This window comes from Schistocerca serialis, chromosome 4 (genome assembly GCF_023864345.2).
Source record: "Schistocerca serialis cubense isolate TAMUIC-IGC-003099 chromosome 4, iqSchSeri2.2, whole genome shotgun sequence".
NCBI lineage: Eukaryota > Metazoa > Arthropoda > Insecta > Orthoptera > Acrididae > Schistocerca > Schistocerca serialis.
The window spans coordinates 274202608-274223127 of record NC_064641.1 but is presented as its reverse complement, the minus strand read 5'-3'; the positions used below and the strand labels follow the sequence as shown (position 1 = coordinate 274223127).

The 20520-nt window shown below is 39.7% G+C and overlaps 1 protein-coding gene across 1 annotated transcript in view; it reads left to right on the top strand.

Annotated features, from left to right (window-relative positions):
* Positions 1 to 20520, top strand: part of LOC126474391 (ATP-dependent translocase ABCB1-like) — a 194693-nt gene that overhangs the window by 10687 nt on the left and 163486 nt on the right. The window contains exons 2-4 of the mRNA XM_050101859.1: positions 7845 to 7955; positions 8055 to 8115; positions 17958 to 18200. Coding sequence (XP_049957816.1) covers positions 7845 to 7955; positions 8055 to 8115; positions 17958 to 18200 — 415 coding nt within the window. The remainder of the gene's footprint in view (positions 1 to 7844; positions 7956 to 8054; positions 8116 to 17957; positions 18201 to 20520) is intronic.

The following is a 20520-nucleotide window of genomic DNA, read 5'->3' as shown; positions in this document are numbered from 1 at the left end:
TTTACATTTGCTGGATCAGTTGTTGGTACCGTTATTTATTGGACAGGATTGCATTTGGTGTATATTCTTAAAACTTATGGAGACTGCATTTTCAGAGAACCATGAAATAATTCTTTCGAAAACAGTATTAACAATCTCTTCTATTGCTTTCTCTCTAATTGGATGGATTACAACACTAGCACCGGCTCCAAAAAGGATAAATTCTGCTTCATGAATGTTAAGTGGAAGGTCATTCGTGTGCATAAGGAACAAAAGAAGTCACAAAATTGAACTTCATGGGACTCACTGCTTGATGACTCACCAGTCACTAAACCTTGCTCTTGTTCAAACCCTGAATTATTCAGTATAACTTTTTGCAGTATAAGTATAATTGAGACCAGTTGGGTGTAAAATCATCAATTCTTAACATTTAAGTCTTTCTACCATGAACTACAAAATCGATGGCTTTGAAATATTGGGTGACTGAATGTATACCTAACATTTTCAGTCGAATAACCCTTCTGGAATCCAAACTGTGGTGTGCTGATTAAACTGTTTCAAATTTCATGTGAGACTATTGTTCAAGACATTACTATTTCAAATATCTTGGAAAAAAAGAATCTGTAATGAAACTGGATGATAATTGTTTATGTCTTTCTTATCACCTTTCTTATAAAGAGGGGTTAACAGTAGCTTATTGTAATATACATGAAAAAAAATCCCTGTTCCTGTGATGCCATACATAGAAACCTGTCTCTAAGAACATGCTTATTAAGTTAGAACAACTTATCAGAATTCTGTTTTAAAATTTCATCAACATCACATGAGTTTTCATTCTTATAACTTCTATAAATCCATTAATTTTAATGAGGACGTTGGTGCTGTTTCTAGTTGGTTTAAGCTCCATGAAATTAAATATTTAATATATTCCCTTGCTTCTTCACCTGAACTATTTATTGTTATTATGTTTAGAAAGTGATTGCCAAAAATACTCGCAACTTGTGAATTATTAGTCACAACTTTCTCATTTAGTTTAATTGTTATGGTTTCTCACACACTGACTGGTTGTCCAATGTGCTGTTCCACAATGTCAAATATGGTTTTGATCTTATTATCTGCATTATTAATTTCTGTCAGGATGTGCACATTTCTGGAAATTTTATTGACTTTCCTTAATATTAGTTTTTTGCACAATGCAATTAACATCTAATCTTAACTTATTCTGATCTTTACATTCATCTTTTCCTCTTACTTGAGGTTGTTATCCTTTTAGGTACCTATTGCTTATTTGTTGTTGTTTTGTATGCACTTTCTGAATAACTTTTTAAGAAGGCTACTTTCGAATATTGACACAGATTTACTACAGACTATATTGAATCTCACATTAGCATCACTTTCTATATGTAAATCTACCTAAGATCACCTTTTTCAACTTATTCTCAAGTATTGTATCCTATTCTCAATAACCAGCCTCACTGCTCTATATGACCATGTCTCAGGGCTGCAAGGTGTTAACACTGTTCATTTCCATTAATTGTGGATTATGATCAGATAGCCCATTAACAACTGGGTACACATGAATTGTTTCAGCCTTAGCACTGCCTATAAAATGTTTCCAACAAGTTTACTGATATCTTGCTGCAAGCTGAGAAATTTGCCACTGAAATCGGTTTGAAACAGCCAAATAATCACTCCATTTCATTTTTGCTATAAGAATTTTTTAAAGACCCTACAGTGAAATGTCCACAAACTACTGTTACTTCTTGTCCGACATGTAGCTCAGTAATGCGTCTAGATTTCTCATAAACAACAGAAAGTTTCCTAGGGGTGACCTGTAGACTGTTGCTAACGTAAGAGAAGTATTCAGGTGCAACAACTCAGAAACACACACATCTAGGTTCTGGTCTACACAAATACTGCTTGTATTAATATTTTTGTCTTTTTTGCCCAACTTTTACATACGTTGGAAATCCTCCTTTTTGCATGTTAATTCTACACGAAAATGATGCTAGTATAGAATACCTAATATTTATCTTCTCTATTCCTGCGGCCACATGATGTTCTTAGATGCACAGAAGATCTACAAGGCGGCCCTCCTAATGTCATCTAGTCTTCTAGTGTGTGGAGAAGGTTCATTAACGACGCAATGCAAGCTTCTCCAAGCGTTCGCAGCCGGGTTCATGTCAGCAGAAACCGCAGGCCATTCGATTATACTGATTCCCACCTACAGCAAAAAGTTTTATTTAGTTAAGTGTACATTAAAGCAAGATATTTTTTTAAAAAAAGTCTTAAAAAGGCACTATCGTAGATTTATGAAAAGCGCAATATTTTATCCAAACAACACGTAACGACTGGATGGCAAGCGTGGTGAACGCGAGAATAAGATGAAATAATTAGCGACTAGATAACATCATACAAGTAGAAGCAGGGAATGTCGGTTCTGAAATAAACTTCGGGTGGTGGATTTGCATGTGGTTTTAGGGGAAGGAGTAGAAGGCATGGTTACGGGAGAATACGGGCTTGGTAGTAGGAACGAGACAGGAGAAAGGCTAATTGAGTTCTTCTACAAATATCAGTTAATAATAGCGAATACTCACAGAATAACAAGAGGAAGGGTATACTTCGAAAAGACCGGGAAGCACGGAAGCTTTCAACTGGATTACCTCACGGTCAGACAGAGATGCCGAAATTAGATATTGGACTGTATGGCGTAGCTGGCTGCAGATATATATATACTAAGATCACAATTGAGTAATGATGAATAGTAGACTGAAGTTCAAGAGAATCCTCCGAAGCAATCAATATGTAAGGATGTAGGATGTTTAAAAGCTGAGGAATGACGAACGCGTTTGAAGCTCGCTAACGATGTGTATGCTGCGATAAGGAACATCAGAGTAGGCAGCTCAGCTAAAGAGGAGAGGATGGGTCTAAGAAGGACAATCACACATATTGAACAAATAAACCAAAGGACAAGGAAAGTAGTTCGGAAGAAACCTTGGGTAACAGACGAAATACTTCACTAGATCGATGACAGAAAGAAGTACCAAAACGATCTGGGAAAGACAGGAATACAGCAGTATAAATCCCTTAGGAATAAAATAAATAGCAAATGCTGACGCAGCCAAGAGGAAATGATTGCTGGAAAGATGCAAAGAAATCAAAAAATAAATGATCGTTGAGAGGACTGAGTGAGCAAATACAAAAGCCAAAACATCCTTCCGTGGAATTTAAAGCAAGAGTGGTAACATTAAGAGTACAATGGGAATATAAGTGGAAACGGTACAATGAAGGCGACTACTTGGGAGAAGACTACTCTCACAACATATTGGAAGGGATATAGGGGATACAGTATCAGTGAGAAATTAAAAGAGCTCTGGAAGACTAGAGTTAAAATAAAGCACAATGGAAGTTCTGAAATCATTGATGGACCTGGCAACCGTACAACTATTCAAGTTGCTATGTAGAATCTACTTATCCAGCTACGTACTTTCATGCACACCGTCCACACAATTCAAAAGACAGCAAGTGTTGTAAGTGCGAAAAATACCTTACAATCAGTTTAAAACCTCATGCATCCAAGCTGCTCTTAAGAATAACATATGGAAGAATGAAATGAAAATTGAGAATCTGTTAGATCAGTTTGGCCTTAGGAAAGGTAAAGGCACCAGAGGGGTAGTTGTGACGTTGCAGTTGATAATGGAAGCAAGAATGAAGAAACATGAAAACACCTTCATAGAGTATGTAGATACGGAACACGCGTTCGACAATGGTGTGGTCCAAGATGTTCGATATTCTGAGGAAAATAGGGATAAGCTATGAGGATAGGTAGGTAATATAGAATATGTACAAAAACTAAGAAGCAACAATAAGACTGGAAGACCAAGAAACGATTGCTCAGATTTAAAAGGGTTTAAAATAAGGATGTAGTTTTTTGCTCGTAGTGTTCAGTCTTTACATCGAAGAAGCACTAGCAGAAATAAAAGAAAGCTGCAACAGTAGGATTAAAATTCAAGGTGAAGAAGAACTATAGGACCTCTTGAGTGAAATGAAAAATCTAATGAGTACATAACATGGATTGAGAGTAAACTGGAAAAAGAGACAGAGGTAATAAGAACAGCAGAAGTGAGAATAGCGAGAAATTTAGCAACAAAATTGGGGATCATGAAGCATACGAATTTAATTAATTCTGCTACCCTGGGAACAAAACTATCCACGACGGACGAAGCTAGGAGAACATAAGAACCAGACTAGCGACGTCAGAGACGCAATTTCGGGCCAAGAGAAGTCTACTGGTATCAAACATTGGCCTTAATTTGAAGAAGAAATTCCCAATAACGTACATTTGGATCACAGCGTTGTATGGTAGTGACTCAAGGACAGTGGGGAAACCAGAACAGAAGAATACCGAAAAGTTTGAGGTGTGGTGCTACAGAAGAATGTTGAAATTCAGGTGGACTTACAAAGTAAGGAATGTCTAGGTTCTTTACAGAATTGGCAAAATAAGGAACATACAGAAAAAACTTGCAAGAAGAAGGGGCAGGATAACTGGACATCAGTTACGGCGTGAAGGAATAAACTGTATGGTACTAGAAGAAGCTGTAGTGGGCAAAACCTGTAGATGAAGAGATTGGAATACATTCAGCAAATTATTGAGGGCGTAGGTTGCAAGAGCCACTCTGAAAGGAAGAGGTTGGCGCAGGAGAGGAATTCGTGGCGGGTCAAACCTGTCAGGACACTCATTACTCAAAAACATGACTTTATAAATAAGTAAACTGCATAGCGAATGTCGAGGGGTTAATAATGCTGTCAAACTAAAATAATTACCGTTTAAACAACGCAAACGTATGTTAATAACAATTCACACATTTGCTAATGGCCTGGATGTAAATTTAAGAACGTAAATAATAATTATTGCAATGTTGCAGTAGAAAAATGTTAAGGGGTTAACTACTAAATTGGAATAATGGCAATGTTGCAGTAGAAAAATGTTAAGGGGTTAACTACTAAATTGGAAAGCAAATACTCAAAGTCTCACAGGACAGTTTCCCACTATTAATCGCAACATAAAACTAAACTCTGTTATCCTAAATATTCACTACGAAAACAGGCAGATAATTACATGACATGCAGGTCTCGATACTAATCAAAGAATATTAATTAAACTTCTAAGTCACCTCAAGTCCCAAGCATAGCTCATAAAGTTCAATGGACGCTGAAACAGTCACTGAAACCTCTATCTAATTTGCCAGGGACATTTTAAAGCATTCACTCGCGCTGTGTAAAATTATTTTAGCGATCAAAACTTTAAATTACGCACCAGTTTCACTACGCAGACCATGTGGATTGACACTTAGTACCCTCAGATGCAGATACCAACAATGAAAGACCACAAATGAAAAACGAAAGAAGAAAGCCCATGTGCATAGTGCTGCTACCCCTTAAATACACTCTCTGGCGGCACATACTACTGAATCCATATTAAATATTAAAAGAATGACCCATATTAAAAGCAACTACCATTTGTTCATAAATGCACCACGTTAAAATAAACTCACAATTATACAAGATTTTGTGACTTCTCATTACAAAAACATTAAAATATTATGTAAATTTTGACGAAATTCATAAACAAACCTATACCCAGTTTTACATCGTTGGATGAATTACGTTAAAATTATAATGTACATGTGGCTCACTTCAGGAATGAATGTCAATCTGCCCTCTTGTGTGTTACTTTTTACTCATATTTCCGTAGCGACTTAACGTAACTTTTACTGATGGGATTTACATACATAACTTTTACAGTGCATCTAATAGTTAACTGTAGCTGTTCATTACCTGGAAGAATTAAGTGATGAACTATGCAACCCACGCTGCCTTCGTACTACGTGTAGCTTGCGGAGAATTTATGTCTGTGACACAGCTATCTCTTGTAAAGTTGTCCATAACTTTGTATGTACAGCAAGGGATCCTAATATCTTCCCCCTAGGTACTTTCGGTTTCTACAGTTGGTAACAAATGTTTTATCGAGAGAATCTGTTGTTTGCAGCACTGGTAGCTTTCGCGTATGAGTGTATTAAATTTTTTACGCTGAGGTGAGTTAATGCACCTGTAAAATTAACAGCCAGCAATTCCTAGGGTGAACGCAAATTTGCATTCAAATATTGGGCTGTATTTCAGTCATGTGTTGCAGTTTCTCGTGTTTAATCGCTACAGTCAAGAACGTAGTCTAAATCCCTGTAGCGGCTATTACTATAAACTGAGTGTGTTCGTAATTTCGTCCCCTGTGTTGTTCCTATTTTCGTCCCGGGACGAAATTTGGAACTGTTGTTAAAAACTGATTGTATCTGCTATTTGTACCGATTTCCCATATTTATGATATGGGAAAACAGAAGCGGAGGGGGGGAGGGGGGTATGGGGAGATGGATCCGTTAGACGAAATGCATGGTTTGCTATCACGTAACATCTATGTAGACATATAACTTCATATGTGACACATGAAAATAATCTGAAAATTTGTTCAGTTATGGACTTCCAATAGGTTTATAATAGTAAAAGTGTTTGTCAGTGTTACAGTAGAAAAATGCATTTGAATTAATTTTAATTTGGATAATTTTTTGGGGGGATAAATTGCAAATACTTTTTTCTATTTATATTTTTGGAATGTTAATGTTTATGTTAAATATCAGCTTTAGTGTATTATAAAAATTTAACTGTAACGTGCCTACAAGTGGAGGATAAATTCAGGAAAAGGTTTAACTATTTGCAGCCTTTTCCATATCCTTACAGGGCTTATACAGGTCCTGATGAAATTTGCGACCCCTGCGTCGCCTGCAGGAGTTGTAATGCATCCTACTGTGATGTATGAAGACTTTGACAGCTCTCGTTTGACACTTCATATGATTTGATGGCTCCAATAGTTTGTTACTAATGTATATCGTCCAGTAAAACATTCACAATTAAAAACAGTTGTAGCCTTCTTAACGCTTTTGTAGAACCACTTTTATAATGGCATTGAACTCGTATCTTCATCATGACTTGTGAGGTGTATTTGGTTTTATTGCGTGACGTTTGCAAGATATGTAACGCTGTTTCTCTGAAAAAGCGATACCCATCTTATATTTCGTACCTCCAATAGCAGATTTTTTGTAACGTCACAAAATCCGCAGAACGTACGCTGTCGGCAACATGAGAGACGCGTGAGAAATCTGAACTAAATGAGCGAAGTGAGTGAGAGTCAGACTGTTCACTTTGTTACATTCTTCCTGGAGGAGTGACGCAAGCAGTCGTTCCTTCCGCCGTGGCTCGATCTACATAGCTGCTGAATAACAGAACATGACACCTTTGTTTTATTCTACAGGTCCAGAGGGCGTCCGTCTACTTTCTGAAGTTGACATACAGAAAAAAAGACGGAGCCGCAGTGGAGTCATATTCGCTAACGGATCTTACGCCACTTCTTTTCAAAGGAAATGTGCCAGCAGTTCCCTCGTTGTAATGGTCGTTTTACCGTATAGACAAGCTTCAACCGTCTGCCATCTTTGTTAATCACTTAATGCTTGAAAGTGAGACGAAAATTACACAGAAACCCTTGAGACAGTTCTCCAGATCCTCAGAAACGTACCTGGTCGATATTTCAATCCTCCATTTGTCACAAGATTAGCTTATCAGTTCTTATGAATTGTTAATTAAAATGTATTGAAAGTTTCAAAACTAGTGATATTTTCCTCAGCCCTTCTTCCATTACTACTTACAACTATTAATTTCTATTCATGCTTCATTCTCTACATTTCTCAGAGTAACGAGGCTTCACAAGATGCACAGAAATGTTGGAAAATTTAGACCTAACAGTGGATTTTCGTCTTCAGGTCGGAGCTCGTCGAGCCCCTACTTTCATCTTACGACACCGAAGACGAAGTTAGTGGGAAGATTTCAGCGGAAGACACATCCAGAGAGAAGAAATCCACGCCAATAGAACGGTAAAACAACAAACAATAATATGAGTATATAGAAAACATTTTACCACCGTAAGCTCACGAAAGTAATTTATCGAATTGATATTATGTTTTTAATTTCAGGGCTTCCACTGAGGAACTGGAAGGTAAAGAATCACCATCTCCTGTGCCTTTCTTAAAACTGGTAAGGAAATTACCTACTGAAAATTACACTTAGCACTACAGTCCTTTGTACACAGATTTGACACATTGTTCTAATGTTTGTAGAATTAAATTGTATTGTGTTCCGAAGGATCTCCTTATACTCGTAGCATACATCGAAATATACTACTTTGCTCACATAGTCAAAAAACGAAGATTCATGTGATGTAACGATGCATCCACCGCGTTCAGTCACAGGTTTCTTTCGGAATTAAAAAAAAAAAAAACAACCATATCAGTGAAAAATCATACAATAATGTGTTTCAGATGTACAATCCAAATAACTTATTCCTCTACTTAAAAAATGGTTCAAATGGCTCTAAGGACTATGGGACTTAACATCGGAGGTCATCAGTCCCCTAGACTTAGAAACTACTTAAACCTAACTAACCTAAGGACATCACACACATCCATGCTCGAGGCAGGGTTCGAACCTGCGACCGTAGCTGCAGCACGGTTCCGGACTGAAGTGCCTAGAACCGCTCGGCCACAACGGCCGGCTCCTCTACTTAGTTCACACTTCAGATAGCTGGGTCGTGCGATCTCTAGTAGAAACCTATGCGTTTCCTTTTACCTTTTATTTCTCCTTCCTAAATGCTAGAATCTTGTTATTTTAGAAAATTGTTCGAATTTATGTCGTAAAGGGTAATATGTCATAACATCTTTCGTATCTTCCAAAATTTCTATCTTCTATTCACAAATCGTTAATTTTAAGATTTTCATTTCTTAATTATATGTATTTAAGTTTGCAAAAGTTCAAAGCTGCAGCGTTATTAGTCCTTACTACCAATAAGAAATATCAAATAAGTTTCACATTATGTGCATGTGCAACTTCATATTTTGAAAGTACGACCTGTCTTGGTAATTAGGTGGCAGGTCGTTTGTAAATGGCAGCAAAAAAAATAAATAATTAATTAATTACACGGACGTACCGTTGGTCTTTCCGAGGCCTTGTCGGATGGAGTTCCGCTACTGATCACTATGTCAGCTTCTTTGACTTCGTATCTTTTCCTTTACGGAATCAGTTTCACCTTCGTGCTCTGTCTTTTACGTTTCTCTTCCCAATCTGCATTTTTCCTAGTCAGCAATTCACAAGCATAAGGTGTTATTACTGGTCGCTATCACATTCGTCTGCTTGTCACTTTTGTTAAGTAATGTTAAGTGTTCTCTAAATATTCGAGAATAGTCCTGTTACCTATTAGATTTCTAGAACAGGCTGCGTAACCTTCTACTTTCCACTCCTTTTAATCACTCTAGACATAAAACTGACGGCTGCCAACTTCTTTCTTTGCAGATTATGCTGTATCAAACTAACCACAAGACGACTTGTTTCTTTCCCATCAATCTGCTCTTCCTCTTCTTTTACCACGCATTACGGAAACTTTTTCTCCGTATACAATTTCGATTTACTCTGGTATCCAGTCATTTATTGCACTGTTTCTTCTGAACTTAAGAGATCTTCATTATCTACACCTTGTAGGTTAACTTCTAAACATTTTACGTTTCTAAATTGGATAATTTTTCTATCGACCATCTCCATGATAACTTTACATTTCAGTATTATCTATTATTTATTCTAATAAATACCTCCTCATTAGTTATGTGATCTACCCATCTAATATTCAGCATTCTTCTGTAGCACCACATTTCAAAAGCTTCTATTCTCTTCTTGTCCAAACAATTTATCGTCCATGTTTCACTTCCATACATGGCTACACTCCATGCAAATACTTTCAGAAACGACTTCCTGACACTTAAATCTATACTCGATGTTAGCAAATTTCCCTTCTTCAGAAACGCTTTCCTTGCCATTGCCAGTCTACATTTTATATCCTCTCTACTTCGACCATCGTCAGTTATTTTGCTCCCCAAATAGCAAAACTCCTTTACTACTTTAAGTGCCTCATTTCCTAATCTAATTCCCTCAGCATCACCCGACTTAATTCGAGTACATTCCATTATCCTCGTTTTGCTTTTGTTGATGTTCATCTTATATCCTCCTTTCAAGACACTGTCCATTCCGTTCAACAGCTCCTCCCAAGTCCTTTGCTGTCTCTGACAGAATTACAATGTCATCGGCGAACCTCAACGTTTTTATTTCTTCTCCATAGATTTTAATACCTACTCCGAATTTTCGTTTTGTTTCCTTTACTGCTTGCTCAATATACAGATTGAATAATGTCGGAGAGAGGCTACAACCCTGTCGAACTCCCTTCCCAACCACTGCTTCCCTTTCATGCCCCTCGACTCTTATAACTGTCATCTGGTTTCTGTACAAATTGTAAATAGCCTTTCGCTCCCTGTATTTTACCCCTGCCACCTTTAGAATTTGAAAGAGAGTATTCCAGTCAACATTGTCAAAAGCTTTCTCAAAGTCTACAAATGCTAGAAAAGTAGATTTGACTTTCCTTAATCTTTCTTCTAAGATAAGTCATAAGGTCAGTATTGCCTCACGTGTTCCAATGTTTCTACGGAATCCAAACTGATCTTCCCCGAGGTCAATTTCTACCAGTTTTTCCATTCGTCTGTAAAGAATTCGCGTTAGTATTTTGCATCTGTGACTTATTAAACTGATAGTTCCGTAATTTTCACATCTGTCAACACTTGCTTTCTTTGGGATTGGAATTATTATATTCTTCTTGAAGTCTGAGGGTATTTCGCCTGCCTCATACATCTTGCTCACCAGATGGTAGATTTTTGTCAGGACTGACTCTCCCAACGCCGTCAGTAGTTCCAATGGAATGTTGTCTACTCCTGGGGCCTTGTTTCGACTCAGGTCTTTCAGTGCTCTGTCAAACTCTTCACGCCGTATCGTATCTGCCATTTCATCTTCATCTACATCCTCTGCCATTTCCATAATATTGTCCTCAAGTACATCGCCCTTGTATAGACTCTCTATATACTCCTTCCACCTTTCTGCTTTCCCTTCTTTTCTTAGAACTGGGTTTACATCTGAGCTCTTGATATTCATACAGGTGGCCCTTTTTTCTCCAAAGGTCATGTAAGTCGCGTAAATAACGGGCCGCTGATTTGGTGATGACGCCCGATGGTGACCCAGATGGGTTCCACAGGATTTACATCAGGCGGATTTGTGCGCCGAGAAATCAACGCGAGTTCTCAATAATGCTCGTCAAACCACTGTAGCACGGTTATTGCTCCGAGACACCGGCAGTGATACTGCTGGCGTTCACCTCGATGCCGGCGCTTGAGGTGACGACCATCTACCTAGTGCAGCAAATGTGTGATTCACCCTAAGAGCCGACACGTTTCCGCTGATCGACGATCTAAATGCGGTGGTCCCGTGCCCACTGCAATCGTAACTGACGATGTCGATGCCTCAACATGTGAATATGTACGGGTGCTCTGCTGTGGAGTTCCATGTTCAACAATGTGCGATGAACGCTGTGCTCTGAAATACTTGTGCATGGACCAATATGTTGCTCTTTAGCCAGAGATGCCACAGATCGCCATCTATTCTACTGTACAGAGCAGACAAGCCTCCGAATTCTATGTTCTGTGAAGAGTCGTGGACGTCCAACCATTTAGCACCTAGTGGTATTTTCACTGTCCTTCTTTCCGTACAGTCCCACGACAGTGGCACGTGAAAATTCAACCAGCTTAGCCGTTTTCCAGATGTTCACAGGGGCTGTGTAATAATCAAAATGGCTCTGAGCACTATGCGACTTAACTTCTGAGGTCATCAGTCGCCTAGAACTTAGAACTAATTAAACCTAACTAACCTAAGGACATCACACACATCCATGCCCGAGGCAGGATTCGAACCTGCGACCGTAGCAATCCCGCGGTTCTGGACTGCTGTGTAATAATAATACGTCGTTTGTCAAAGTCGCTTATCTCAATGAATCTTCCCCTCGCTAGGACGATCCCCTATCCGTGTCTGCTCCGCTTACATACTTGGATGCCGCCTGGTGACGTTGCGGGAACGTGACGCGGCAACGGAAGCATGTAAGCGGAGCAGACATGGACAGGGGATCACCCTAGCGAAGATATGCATTGCAGATTGGGAAATCTATTGAGATGAGCTACTTTGACAAATAGCAGATTATTATTACGCAGAATCTGTAAACGAGTATCTCGAAAACGGCGCACAACCGTTCATCGTACATTGTGAACATAGAAGTCTGCCATGATCGAGGTGAACGATGGCTCGAAATGTTCTGCGTGCCACCGACGCCGACTGGTGGGGGCAGTATTATGCTATGGGAGACACTCTCCTGAGCTTGCACGTAAACTGTGGTGGTAATCGAAGACATGCTTACATTTGCGAACCACCTGCAACCCTTCACGCTTGGTGTCTTCCCGACGGCGATGTCATCGTTCAGCAGTATAGCTGCCCGTGACTCAGAACAGTGCTACAGTGATTTGAGTAGCATTATAGTGAACTGACGGTGATGTCTCGGCGACCAAATTCGTCTGATGTAAATCCTATTGACCTATCTGCGTCGCTATCGGGCGCTGTCACAACGTGCGAAAATCAGCGTCCCGTTATTTACGTGAATTACATGACCTGTGCGTAGGCATCTAATCCAACCTACCTCCACAAACGTACCAACAAACTGTCGGATCCGCGATGCGCAGAATGAGTGATGTATTTCGTTCCAAAGACGGACAAACAAGTTCTTAAGCAGGTATATTCTTCAGTATACACAACTTAGTTGAACCAATGTTTTTCTCAAAGGAGTTATACCACAGACTCCTCTTCGATATTGAATCAATATCTATGAATCCTAGACGGAATGGACATTCACTTTCGTTTTACTTGTTTAGTTTACGGCTTGAAAATCGTCCATTGAACTAACTTCACTTCTAAAGACGGCTTTCCTTTTGACTGATTAAAATGCAATATTTTCTGGTTACAACGTATTATCTTGCACGCAGGGGTGAGGAGGCTGACTTTTGTGTCTTCATTCTTCTAGAATAAAACAGTTACAGCAATATTCCAGTTTTTGGAAACTGTCTGCCTTTGCAAACTTTCCTTAATTAATTTTGCAAGTATCTTTAGTATTAAAATTTTATTCGTGGTTGTCAATGAGCACTTGAGATGCACGTTTTAAGAGTAGAAACAATCAGCCGCACAAATTTTTATTACATTAACTTCTTGACTAATTTCGGCAAATTAATGCATCATTAATCATACAATTAAGCTTACATTGGAAAGCTGCTGTCAAGCAAAGTTTGGAAGATAGAGTCCTACAAGAACTGGGTGTAGAATAAAAATTTAGTGATTACTAGGGTTGAATGACGATTAACAGCACATTAATAACAATAAATGTACAGTATTAAACAAAATAAAAATTCCTTCGTTGAAATTTTTACATAGCACTGTCGAGCAGTTAAAAAGTAACGTAATAAGTGCGAAGATATGATGCCAAAAAAAACTTCGTATCATAAGCAAAACACTAAAAGAGCACGAGACTTATGATGATTAGCGCCAATAGACTGATAGTTTAAACATAAAAGATTTCATTAATGTGAGAAGCAATGAGCGCTGGTATACCTAAAAGCTTACCAAGACTAAACACAATTATGACGCTTGTGTCTCTAACGTAAGTCGAACGAAACTGAACATCACTTTGAATCTTAAGTCACGTGCTAATCAAGCGTATAAATTTTTACGCGAAAATGACAAAGCTTGTAAAACGGGCTGAAGAATGCGTTCAATGGTCCGGCTTATTTAATATTCAGCTGATGGTAGCGCCGTGGGCTGACGGAGAAGAGGCGCTGCAATGAACTTTCCAGTATCTTCACGTAGAGGACGCCCGCAGCATACGAGTTTCCAACGACGCGAGTAAGTGGGCCCCGCCCCGGCTAAGACATCCCATTCGATAGCGAACGCGAGGTCCCAGTGCGTTTTTACAAGTTGTCATTCTGTTTAGGACCTCTACCTATAACTCTTATAAATGCTAACTGCAGCATAGCACATGTACGTTAGTAACTTAAAACTTTAGCTAGATAAAAGCGTAACGCAGGAAAATGTATTAGGCACACTGTCCATTATACAGATAGGTAGCCCGCGGCTCTGACTAAGCATCACAGTTAAAATGTATTCAAAAATATACAAAAATAAATTAAGTTAAAAAGCACTAATACATCTTGAGCAGATAACAAAGTTAAAAAAAAAAAGTAAATAACAGATGCAAATGCATGCAAACAGGAAGGTTGCAAGTCATTTGAATCGACAGCCTACAAATGGGCGCCTTTACTGCCTGATGTAACACACTGGTTAAGTAAATAAGGAGGTTACAAATCATTTGAAAAGAAAGGAAATACAATCAAAAATCAACCTCTTTCTAAACGAGAGCTGATCATTCAGCATATCTTTGGAGCTCGGTGGGAAAGCTTATAAATGTTTATCTCTTCTAAAAGATTCAATTTGCACCCTTTATACATTACGAGCAAGATTTCAGTATCAACTAACGAAAGCGGTGGGTGTAAGTACTTTTCAGCTATATGGTTCAAATGGCTCTGAGCACTATGGGACTTAACTTCTAAGGTCATCAGTCCCCTAGAACTTACAACTACTTAAACCTAACTAACCTAAGGACATCACACACATCCATGCCCGAGGCAGGATTCGAACCTGCGACGTAGCGGTCGCGCGGTTCCAGACTGTAGCGCCTTTAACCGCTTGGCCACCCCGGCCCGCTCAGCTTTATGATGTTCTGCGAACGTAGACTTAAAAGCATTCTCGCCGTCTTTGTTCAATAGATATTCATGGAACCGAGTCTTAAATGCCCTTCTTGTTTGTCCTATATAAAATCCTGGACATTCAAAATGGTTCAAATGGCTCTGAGCACTATGGGACTTAACATCTGAGGTCATCAGTCCCCTACAACTTAGAACTACTTAAATCTAACTATCCTAAGGACATCACACACATCCATGCCCGAGGCAGGATTCGAACCTGCGACAGTAGCGGTCGCGCGGGGCCATACTGAAGTGCCTAGAACCGCTCGGCGACAATGGCCGGCCCTGGACATTCGCTGCACTGAATTTTGTATATCCCAGATTTTAGACTTTTATCTGTAGGAGGTCTGTCGTTATGTATGAGAAGAAGTATAGTGAGATTATTGATGGTAAACGCCTCAACGCGGTCGTATTTTTTAAATTACCTCGCAGTCCGATACGAAATACCATCGATGAATGGAATAGAAAAATATTTCTTTGCAGTAGGGTCATCTTTATTCAGTAAAAATATACCGTTCCGTGACAACAGCAGACGGTGTTCAAGACACCTCAAACATCCAGTCACTCACAGGACGAAAAAATACAATTCTATGCCTATAGGGATGGCAGAAAGGAACATGGACGGTAATGCGTTTTATAGAGATGTCAGACTTAAATTTCCCATCTATTAGCCACAATTTCAGGGTAAGGAAGCTGAGTTCATGGTACTGTTCTCGATTTCGTACGTGAATTTAATTTTCAGTCGAAAGATATTCAGTGTATCGCTAAGAGATATGAACTCGTCGACACCACCTTTGAACTATGCAGGGTATAACGGTATCAGTAGTAATACTTGTCTTCAAAAGTTTAGTGATTCCTATTGAAACACAACGACTTTCTGCAGCGTTGAATTTGTTGGCATATAGAATTACGTTCTACATAACTGGTATTACAAGAAAATATTCATTATTTTCATTATTCACTGTGTTTTTGGTTCCTTTCTGGGTCTACAGAAAAAATTGATCTATAGAAACCCGAAACAAAATCCTGCATTAGTTTTGCAGTATGAGTCCTGTAATAATTTGGTGACAAAATTCTGTGTTAAAGAATGAAGTGTGATGTCTACCTGAAGTAAATTTACTTTGGATTTATTTGTTTATTTACTTATCGTACAGTTTTCAAGTACGCTATTAAAATTAAACACAAACTGTAACACATGTAACTGACGAACAGACGTTTATGCTTTTATCGTGATAATAGTGTTGCTTATTTCCATTAGAAAATCGTCAGAGTTCCATTATGCCCTATTGGGACTATGCGTACCAATGTGGCAACCTGTTTCCCTGGCTGCTCAGCAATCTCATTCTGGGGATGGAGCATTACCCGTCTCTTCGTACCTTTATTATTGCCATATGTTTCGTTTATCAATGTTTCATTTAGTTTCTCACATACGCTCGAAGACAATCCATAGCCTCAAACTACATACCTTGGGATTATCCTAGTCCTCGAGGCTTTCTGACGTCTTCCAAAAATCCCTTGTTCATCCCAATGAGAACAGTGATATTCTACACTGAATATAATTCATGCGAAATCACTCCTGGACAGACATTCGCCTCAGTCTTCGAGAAGCTACGTTACAATGAGCTTGCCCATCTCTCTCTTAACATTGTCTAGTTTTCCCACAGGTATCAGACTTTTAACATTCCACACATTACTTCAAAAAACTTAATTATCTGCCCCTCTACTGACAGCTCCTTCCCTGGCAGTGCTCAAATAAGTTTGAAAGGACCGCACTGTACATTCGTTCGTCTCTCTCTCTTTTTTATTGTCTTTTTCCAAGGACGTGTTCATGATAAGAGCATACTCGAAAGTTACACATACTGTGGATACACGTTTCGTGTATTTGCAGCAGTGGTTTCCATTTGCGTCTGCATCCCCAAGACCTTGATAATTGCCGACACTTCCCCCTTTACCACTCCAAGAGATAAATGAGTCAGGATTCTCCACTGTCTGCGGACACTGCTGTAGTCAGAAAACGAGTGACCTACGGCTTATCGTAAATTCTGGGGTGTTATAACTCACTACATTCCGTCAAATTGTTGGACTGAATGGTGTTCTTTACACTGGTGCTCGAAAGTGAGATCCACTATATAAAGGCGAAACTCCTTTCCAGTAGACATAATTGAACGCATTTGCACTGAATCCTCTTTTTACGTAACCGTCAGGTTTGTTGGTCTAGTGGCAAAGGGCCGTGCCTGCATACCAAAAGATACCGGCATTGAATCTCCTTCCAAGAACTTTTTTCAGTCTGCCTTTAACCTAGCATTCACCTCTCACTGTTGTGCAGATTCGTCAGAAACAACACGTGGTTCGAATTGCACGTAGAACTATAGCTCCATCTTTCCCATTCCCCATTCCCAGTTCAATAACTGGGGTGAATTAGGGACGCGTAAGGAGCCGAAGTGGCGTCCAGTTTATTGAAAGACTTGCACTGTGTCGTTGTGCTATCTTGTCGAACTTTCAAGCAATTTGATCGGGAGAAATAATTAATTCAGGGTTGTGCGGTAAGCGAAATGCATGTTGACACAATCCTGTCGTCACTGAGTGTTGTTACAAAACGGCATCACAGTTCACGATTATTATTCGCGAAGGAGAATTTTGTTTGTGGGTCCATACATAGGGGTACGCATAAATTTATGCACAGAAGGGACAAGAATAAATATTGCCACTTTTTTGATATAAACGAGTTAGTCAGTTTCGAGATGTGTCATTCCAAAAGAACTGCGATCAGCCACGTAATGCTACAATTGGCTAAATGAGAGGTTTCGTGGAACCAGAGAAATTCAGTTGTAGAAGTTCGTGAAAACTGAGCAATGAATAAAATCTTCGTGTTCCAGAATCCAGAGGAAGACAAGCACGTCCTATTGTTGCTCAGGAGATAAAATATATCTTTTGGAAGCAGCAGTTCGACAACTGTAGCCACAAATATACTTATTTGTTTTTTTATTTCCTATTTACTTACATTTAACTTTTTGGAACTAGTTTTGGGGACACAGCCCCATTCTCAAACCTCCATTCTTGTTGAAAGCCAGTCAGGTAGCATTCAGTGACAGTGAATGGAAATATCTTGTTTCACAGTACCGTTTCTCGACGGCTGGAGAGCGGTTCGTCCTCGCGCTAGGCTTGATGGCTGGCTTGGGTGCGGCCGCCGTCAAACCTATAGACAACCTGCTATTTGGGGACTTCACTAAGACTATGGTGGACTACGGTGGAGCCCTGGCGAATGCAACGGCGTCCGGAACAACAGTCTCCGACAAGGAGACGGCAGCTTTCCTAGATGGCGCCAAGAACTACGCCATGTACTCCTGCATCATGGGCGCAGTAAACTTTCTCTTCATTTACGTTTGCATCTCTACCTTCAACTGCGTCGCACATAGGCAGGTATGTTTCCCATAAATTAAAAAATAGTCGTGAGACTTCAGACCGTTTTCAGCTTAACGCATTCGTCAGCGTGAAAGACAGATGGAAGGAATGAAACGGTACACAGTCGACAGTGTTCGTGGCTTGGTTGTTGGGGTTGTAATTGAACTGTGCAGTCCTGGTGCGAATGGAAGCCAGTAAATGGGACAGTGCTCGCTCGCGCCGCCCTCGTGAATTTGCAGCTTGTTTGCTTCGGCTCTTCTTATGACGTTGCGGTTTGAATCAACATTTAACTTATAACGGATACGCTGATGAAAATGAGACAGATGGTAAACAAAGTAAGTAAACTGTTTATTATTTCAAAATTTTAGTACGTTTACCCCAGTGTGCCACAAGACGGTCAATGCGTTCACGGAAAAATATTTGCGGTTGACTACGGAAACGTTATTGTACCTAGGCGTGCACATCTTCGTCCGAATCAAATCGACGGCCACGAATGTATTTTTCTTCAGGGCTCCAAAAATATGAACAGCACATGGTGAGCGATCGGAACTGTATGGAGGATGTGTAAGGGATTCCCTGGGAGACTTGTGCAGCATAATCGAAATAACCTTGGCGCCAAGAGGCCGAAGGGCCTCACATGTGTTAATGTTGCTCGTGTACGCTGCAGACGTTCCACATCCTCCATAAAGTCCCGATCGCTCACCATGTGCTTTTCATACTATTGGAGCCATGGAAAAAAACATTCGTGGCTGTCGATTTGCTTCTGATGAAGATTTGCACGCCTGTGTACACCCATGGTTCCGTAGGCAATCACAAACATTTTTCCTTGAAGCCACTGGCCGTCTTGTATCACAGTTACAGCCGTTACTTTTGAAATAATAAATAATTTACTTGTTTTCTTTCCGCCTATCTAGCTTCCGTTTGACTGACCCATACAGGAACTGCTTAGATAACTTCTTGCACGACCTTTATCACTTGCAGCACTTCTTTAAGACAGGATATCGCTACGTGTCTCCATCGTGGATGGCACAATGCGGCTTGCGCACGCTGTTCGGTCTGTCGGCATGTCTCGGTGTCATTTCAGGCTTGGATGACGTGCTCCACATAAGGTAAGAAAGACCGTCAGTTCGGGAAATTGTTCGCCGAAATGGAATACAGTGGCGGGCTGAAACGTAATGCCTCCGAGTATTTTACTCCGTTGTCAGTATCGGTTGTGGTACCTATTATATATCATGTGTATTAATCGGTCTAATTTCCCGCTTCGAGGACTTCACTTTGATAGTGACGAAGCAGTGCAAGGAGACATGAAGTGGTTGCTCCGTCCAAAAAGTCAATCGACCTACAGTAACAAATCAACAAACTGGTCTCTCCTTGGGAGAAACGTGTTTGTCACCCGGGTGGTTATGTTGAGATATAAATATGCATACATGAAGAATAAAGACATAGAATGTTAATAAAACTTTGTTTTTAAAAAATTTAAGAGTTTTCACGTAAAAAATTCGGAGGATTTACTTTTCAGCACGCCTTCCACGACAGTTCAGCTGCTATTGTAAAACGCAGATGATTGAAGATCTGCCTCGTAATGATCTCTTGCGGTCAACATACAGCTGAGGACCGCTCTGACCGTTCCCTATGAATTATGGCTCGTTTTCACACCTAGTAGAATGGAATGCAACCACTCGTCACCTTCTTGCAGATAAATCGGAAGGCAATATCCACACGGACAGCATGCATCCGTGTACTCGCCATCCCTTTGGCATCTGGCTCCCATATCAGAGAACAGATAACACTTATTTAACCGAGTGTAACGCCTTTTTCACTCTGAAATCTAAGTTGATTCACATACCACAAACGCTTCACCTGTTGCAGTAAGGCATCTTCAGTGAACTTTCGGTTCAGTAACAACCGTTTTAGTCTTCAAAGCTCTACCTCCCGCTGTATTTATTATCCTACTTCGTTGCCGGCTACATAGTGTCCAAATCCTTTCTTGTTATTAAATATTCGAGTGTCGTCGTTTGAAGCTAAAAGAACATCACTAAGGAAGAGTAACAACGCGAGTTTTTTTTCCGAAGTGTAACTGAGAGCTTATTAAAAATGCCTCAGTAAGTTAACTGTCTTGTTCTGCAGTAATAATCAGACTCAAATTTCCGTCTTAAAAGAAAAGTAGAACAAACTAAATTAATTACAAAAAATTTGTAGTCTGGGCAACCAAAGCTACGATAAATCAAGTTGAGAAATACGCCTAAGAATAAAAGGATTTTACAGCTGAAGCTGTTTT